Source organism: Salvelinus namaycush, unplaced genomic scaffold (genome assembly GCF_016432855.1).
Source record: "Salvelinus namaycush isolate Seneca unplaced genomic scaffold, SaNama_1.0 Scaffold2466, whole genome shotgun sequence".
In the NCBI taxonomy this organism is placed as follows: domain Eukaryota; kingdom Metazoa; phylum Chordata; class Actinopteri; order Salmoniformes; family Salmonidae; genus Salvelinus; species Salvelinus namaycush.
Genome location: NW_024059304.1, coordinates 13,827 through 20,728, shown reverse-complemented (window position 1 = coordinate 20,728; position 6,902 = coordinate 13,827). Strand labels below are relative to the sequence as shown.

The following is a 6,902-nucleotide window of genomic DNA, read 5'->3' as shown; positions in this document are numbered from 1 at the left end:
ACACGTAACATAAAAACAGTTACGTGACCTCAAAAATGATATTGTGCAATATTTATACTAATTTTCATCAAATAAACCCTGGTCAGCTAATAGAAAGTGTTTTTGTGATTTGTGGAGTCACTACTGTTACGTCTCCACAACAGCAGACCAGTTGACCGTCCTGACTGGTTTAACCTGCTCTTGAAATTACATGGCTTTAGTAATATTGAAGTGTTCAAGGGGTACAACGTTAGGAAGGGACCACAAAATCCACACTGAGGAGTTGTCGTGTGACTTAACACAGTCTGTTTGGAGACCTCCCAGTCAGCAGGAACCAGCCTGACTGATAAACGCCACCAGCTGGTGTGGCGACCGAAGACGGCTTACTGGGGTCACATGGGTCAGGAAGGGCAGAATCTAACTCTGTCAGATCACCAGCTGTTTAGAGCTCAGCAGGTGTGGCTACCAAATACGGCTCCTTGGGGTCACACTGGACAGCAGCTCTCTGATTTCATCTGGTTACTCCCTACTTCTCTGTCCATCTCTGATTTCATCTGGTTGCTCCCTACCTCTCTGTCTATCTCTGATTACATCTGGTTACTCCCTACCTCTCTGTCTATCTCTGATTTCATCTGGTTACTCCCTACCTCTCTGTCTATCTCTGATTTCATCTGGTTACTCCCTACCTCTCTGTCTATCTCTGATTTCATCTGGTTACTCCCTACCTCTCTGTCTATCTCTGATTTCATCTGGTTACTCCCTACTTCTCTGTCTATCTCTGATTTCATCTGGTTACTCCCTACCTCTCTGTCTATCTCTGATTTCATCTGGTTACTCCCTACCTCTCTGTCTATCTCTGATTTCATCTGGTTACTCCCTACTTCTCTGTCTATCTCTGATTTCATCTGGTTACTCCCTACCTCTCTGTCTATCTCTGATTTCATCTGGTTACTCCCTACCTCTCTGTCTATCTCTGATTTCATCTGGTTACTCCTTACCTCTCTGTCTATCTCTGATTTCATCTGGTTACTCCCTACCTCTCTGTCTAACTCTGATTTCATCTGGTTACTCCCTACCTCTCTGTCTATCTCTGATTTCATCTGGTTACTCCCTACCTCTCTGTCTATCTCTGATTTCATCTGGTTACTCCTTACCTCTCTGTCTATCTCTGATTTCATCTGGTTACTCCCTACCTCTCTGTCTAACTCTGATTTCATCTGGTTACTCCCTACCTCTCTGTCTATCTCTGATTTCATCTGGTTACTCCCTACCTCTCTGTCTATCTCTGATTTCATCTGGTTACTCCCTACCTCTCTGTCTATCTCTGATTTCATCTGGTTACTCCCTACCTCTCTGTCTATCTCTGATTTCATCTGGTTACTCCCTACCTCTCTGTCTATCTCTGATTTCATCTGGTTACTCCCTACCTCTCTGTCTATCTCTGATTTCATCTGGTTACTCCCTACCTCTCTGTCTATCTCTGATTTCATCTGGTTACTCCCTACCTCTCTGTCTATCTCTGATTTCATCTGGTTACTCCCTACCTCTCTGTCTATCTCTGATTTCATCTGGTTACTCCCTACCTCTCCGTCTCACTAAAGAGATTTTTCAGACCTTTTTAATTCCACCATATTAATTAACATAGAAATCATTGTACATGGTGTGTTTTTGTTGGTTATTAGTTGCTTGACAAGTCCTTAAACTTCAGAAGGACAAAAAAAAGGCGTTTTAAATTATGACGTTTTTGTGCCCTTGAGGTCAAAATGTACCCCTGTTGGCGCTTTTAGGGTTAAACAGACAGCTGATCCCAGAACTGTGCCTATATATACCCTTCATCATATTTCTCCTCCCTGGCTTGACAATCTCAGTCACTCATCCCTCCATTCTGCAACGCTCTCTTCTTCCTAGGTGAGATTCCTCCCATTCCTGTCTTCTATCTCCTGTCCTGTTTCAGCTCTGCATTCAGTAGAGATTCAGTATCACTGGGATTTATAGTCCTGCATTTTTCTATTAGCTGACTGTAATTATCACACAACATAGTACATAGATGCTACTCACTGAAAAATGTTTAGGCTACATGTGTAAGTGGCATTAATTTACAAGAATATGTAAAAACTTAAACAGCTTGGTGTTTATACTAAAAGAAGAAGATGCTGTGCCTTGTCATTTCTTCAACACTTGGGATCAGGATGCTAACTAGTAGGTTGGCTGTCCTAACATTCAACTGGCATGTATCAGTTAACATGGCATCCATCCATCTCACGGAAGACAGAAATGTTACTGTGGTAGAATGCTTTGTGTTTTAAGGAGTGTTTTTGTTTTTAATGAAATGATTAAAATGATTCTCTGACTCTGACTTCACAAGGTAGGGAGAGGTTTTAGGAGAAATAGCCAAGATGTTATTCTTATAGGTTTACTGTTATACTGAACATTAGTGAGGAGTTATTGATTTAATGAATGGCATGATCTTTTTACACACTTCATTTGAAAATAGTTTTCCTGGTATTTCTCCAGTCTAACTGACGTACGGTAGATTGATTAACTGAAGACAGATTTTCTTTTATCACTGTATACTTTTATGTATATTTTTTAGACATTTTTGAAGTGGCAGAAAAACTAGTTTTCCCCTCAGATATGTCAGAAACACTTTCTAAATCAAACATTTAAAAGATAGAAGACAAACCAGAAGTACACTAAGTGTCCAGACTCCATGGTTATGATCGTGGTCTATGTCTGTTAGACGGACCCAGCAGCCCAGTCAGTCCACTAGTGTCCAGACTCCATGGTTATGATCGTGGTCTATGTCTGTTAGACAGACCCAGCAGCCCAGTCAGTACACTAGTGTCCAGACTCCATGGTTATGATCGTGGTCTAGGTCTGTTAGACAGACCCAGCAGCCCAGTCAGTACACTAGTGTCCAGACTCCATGGTTATGATCGTGGTCTATGTCTGTTAGACGGACCCAGCAGCCCAGTCAGTCCACTAGTGTCCAGACTACATGGTTATGATCGTGGTCTATGTCTGTCAGACAGACCCAGCAGCCCAGTCAGTACACTAGTGTCCAGACTCCATGGTTATGATCGTGGTCTATGTCTGTTAGACAGACCCAGCAGCCCAGTCAGTACACTAGTGTCCAGACTCCATGGTTATGATCGTGGTCTATGTCTGTTAGACAGACCCAGCAGCCCAGTCAGTCCACTAGTGTCCAGACTCCATGGTTATGATCGTGGTCTATGTCTGTTAGACAGACCCAGCAGCCCAGTCAGTACACTAGTGTCCAGACTCCATGGTTATGATCGTGGTCTATGTCTGTTAGACGGACCCAGCAGCCCAGTCAGTCCACTAGTGTCCAGACTCCATGGTTATGATCGTGGTCTATGTCTGTTAGACGGACCCAGCAGCCCAGTCAGTCCACTAGTGTCCAGACTCCATAGTTATGATCGTGGTCTATGTCTGTCAGACAGACCCAGCAGCCCAGTCAGTGCACTAGTGTCCAGACTCCATGGTTATGATCGTGGTCTATGTCTGTCAGACAGACCCAGCAGCCCAGTCAGTGCACTAGTGTCCAGACTCCATGGTTATGATCGTGGTCTATGTCTGTTAGACAGACCCAGCAGCCCAGTCAGTCCACTAGTGTCCAGACTCCATGGTTATGATCGTGGTCTATGTCTGTTAGACAGACCCAGCAGCCCAGCCAGGTATTTTCTGGGACGTGTGTGGCCCCTTTGCTGCACCCTGTCTTGGGACACTTTAAGGAAAGTCCACAGAAGGCAGGCAGGGAGGGAGTTCTCAGCTGTTGTGGTTTCGGGTGTTAGTCAGCTACCCCCCTCACCACCACACAGGAACGCACAAATAGACCCATGCCACAAGACAACTGCCTTACCACACCCTGTCTAAATGTAGAGATGTGTTGTGCCCCTCTAACCCTGAGGGCGGTGTGTTAAAATGAATCATTTCCACAAATTGTAGACTATACATTGAGTTAATGCCATAACAATCATGTCTTCAAACGCTGACAACTTATTCATATCTCTCTTCAAAGGAAGTGACATCAACCACCGGCCAAGATGTCAGAGTATGTACTGATTCGGTTATAGTACAATTACAGCTCTCAAAATGTGCATTTTTATTGAAATATATTTTAAGAATCAATAATTCCATATATTATACATGTCAACTTTTGGTGATCTTCAGGAGCATTCAGTACATCAACTGGTACTCTGTGGTTTTCATCCCAAGCTGTATCCCAACTCATGTTTCCCCCCCCCCCGCCCCCCACCCCCCATCTAATCTTCTCTGAAGTAAAAAGATGTCGTCGAGTCGCAGGCAACATCTCAAGGTAAGGAGGAGACCTAGACGCACGACAACGTGTCATAATGACGTCTTCAGAGACGTCGGAAGGACTCAGTCCACATTAACATTTAGTTTTTTTTAAAGGATTCTAGATTTTATATATCAATTATCAAATAAAAAATCTGAATACAGGATTTTAAAACCTAAATCCCAGAATAAAAATAAATACATGTTTTCATCTGGGGAGTGTGACAGGGATGTAGACTAAGCCCAACTTTAATCCAAATAGTCAAATTATTGACAAAATGTACATGTAAACAACTGCATTTCTGATCAACTGGCTAACCATTGTGTCTGGGTACACGAACCACTTCCCCCTGTGTTATATCCCCCAGAGCTTGATCCTCCAGATTGCCCAGGGGTTGATAGAGGCTGAGGCCATCCAGGCAGAGGAGGACAAAAACAGGTACATGGATGAGAATGTCCCCTCCCTCTCCGTCCCGGGATCCATGCAGGAACTCCAGGTATGAAGAGAGGTAGCTGTTGACCAACCTATGGAGAGCTACTGGGTGTGCAGGTTTTTGCTCCAGCCCCACTATAACACAACTGAATCAGCAATTCATGGTCCTGAGGAGCAGCTGACCATCTCAGTTAGGGGTGTTAAAGTAAGGGTGGAACAATATCAAGCTGGATTGTAGCTTTCCAGGATATTCAGTTATATAATTTATATCATTTCACAAATATCCCCTATTTTCTTTAAATGTACTCGTTTACATTCTCTCTCTCGCTCTCTCGCTTTCGCCTCTCTCCTCTCCTCTCTCTCTCTCCTCTCTCTCCCTCTCTCTCTCTCTCTCCTCGCTCTCTCTCTCTCTCCTCTCTCTCTCTCTCTCTCCTCTCTCTCTCTCTCTCTCTCTCCTCTCTCTCTCTCTCCTCTCTCTCTCTCTCTCTCTCTCTCTCTCTCTCTCTCCTCTCTCTCTCTCTCCTCTCTCCTCGCTCTCTCCTCTCTCTCTCTTTCTCTCTCTCTCCTCTCTCTCTCTCTCCTCTCTCTCTCCTCTCTCTCTAGGATCTGTGCAAGAAGCTCCACCAGCAGATTGATGCAGTGGATGAACAGAGATATGACACGCAAAGCAAAGTAGCCAAGTCTGATAAGGAGGTATAGTTACATTTTCAAATGTATTCCTGGACAGATGGTCATTCTTCAGTATAAAGGGGGAATTTCACTGACGAATATGCTCTCTCTCTCTCTCTCTCTCTCTCTCTCTCTCTCTCTCTCTCTCTCTCTCTCTCTCTCTCTCTCTCTCTCTCTCTCTCTCTCTTTGTTCAGATTGAGGATCTGAAGATAAAACTACAAGACCTGAAGGGAAAGTTCAAGAAGCCCGTCCTGAAGAAAGTACGTATGTCTGCTGACGCTATGCTCCAGGCTCTGCTGGGCTCCAAACACAAGGTGTCCATGGATCTGAGGTCCAACCTGAAGCAAGTCAAGAAGGAGGTCAAGGAGGAGGTAGGGTTGTTCTGGACATAAGAACATCATTATAGTTTAGTAATAATAGAAGGAGGTCAAGGAAGAGGTAGGGTTGCTTTTGTTTTACTGAGGAGGGTTAGAGTGTGTCCGAGAGGCCCCATGCTAGATAGACTGACAGACTGCCTTACACAATTTTGAATATCAGGGTTCACAAACCACCTTATAACCTCATCCAATCCAATCTCCTCTCCTCTCCTCTCCTCTCCTCTCCTCTCCTCTCCTCTCCTCTCCTCTCCTCTCCTCTCCTCTCCTCTCCTCTCCTCTCCTCTCCTCTCCATTCTGGAACTCCACAGGTGAAAGATGCAGCTGACTGGCGTAAGAACATTGAGGACAAGGCTGGCATGGATGGTAGAAAGAAGATGTTTGAGTCCGACCCTTAAGACCCTTAAACAAGTCCCCCAATATCTGTATTTGTGTTCATATGTCTCATCTGATAACATCCTCCATTTTAATCTACCCCCCCCCCCTCCCCCACGGCCGTGTTTGCTCAGGATGAGGAAGAATGGGTGATTGCTCAGGATAGTAGTAAAGCGTGAATACAGGTAGTAGTAGTAGTAGTAGTAGTAGCAGCAGCAGCAGTAGTAGTAGTAGTAGTAGTAGTAGTAGTAGTAGTAGTAGTAGTAGTAGTAGTAGTAGTAGCAGTAGTAGTAGTAGAAGTTTGGTCTTGGTGGAATATATTCACAGGTTACCGTAGGTAACCACTATCATGCATACCCCAATGTATTCTTCTACTAGATAATGTATATGAAGAGAAGTGAACATTTTCTGTTTATTTAAACGTTATTTATCCAAGAAGTACCATCGAGGTCAGGAGACCAGGCCAAGAGGGCGGCTCACTTAAAAACACATACATCAAATACACCACAGTGTACACACTACACAGCACAGCACGACATAAACATCAGTAACAATACGTATCTGTGTTGATTTGTCAGTGGCATGAGTGGATCTGGAACAGAGTCTGCTGAATGACCAGAATGTAGAGGTTAGTGCTGCCACCTATAGACCATAATGGAACCAGTGTGGACGTGGGTTTGAATCTGACCCGTCGCCTGCCCTGTATGATACATTCTCCTCCTGTCATTCCTATTCACTCTACTCTGTCTAA

At 44.2% G+C, this 6,902-nt stretch overlaps 1 protein-coding gene across 1 annotated transcript; it reads left to right on the top strand.

The window, feature by feature from the left end:
* The first annotated feature begins 4,046 nt into the window (after positions 1-4,046).
* Positions 4,047-6,174, top strand: LOC120038989 (troponin I, fast skeletal muscle-like). The gene is made up of 6 exons (XM_038984519.1): positions 4,047-4,054; positions 4,282-4,318; positions 4,668-4,796; positions 5,336-5,425; positions 5,597-5,773; positions 6,088-6,174. Exons 1-6 carry the CDS (start codon positions 4,047-4,049, stop codon positions 6,172-6,174), a joined length of 528 nt encoding a protein of 175 aa, XP_038840447.1.
* The last annotated feature ends 728 nt before the right edge of the window (positions 6,175-6,902 follow it).

Bases quoted from the DNA above. Each gene is read 5' to 3' on its own strand.
- LOC120038989 (XM_038984519.1), top strand. The intron at 4,319-4,667 runs GTAAGGAGGAGA...TATATCCCCCAG, and splicing joins GTCGCAGGCAACATCTCAAG to AGCTTGATCCTCCAGATTGC. The intron at 5,426-5,596 runs GTATAGTTACAT...CTCTTTGTTCAG, and splicing joins TAGCCAAGTCTGATAAGGAG to ATTGAGGATCTGAAGATAAA.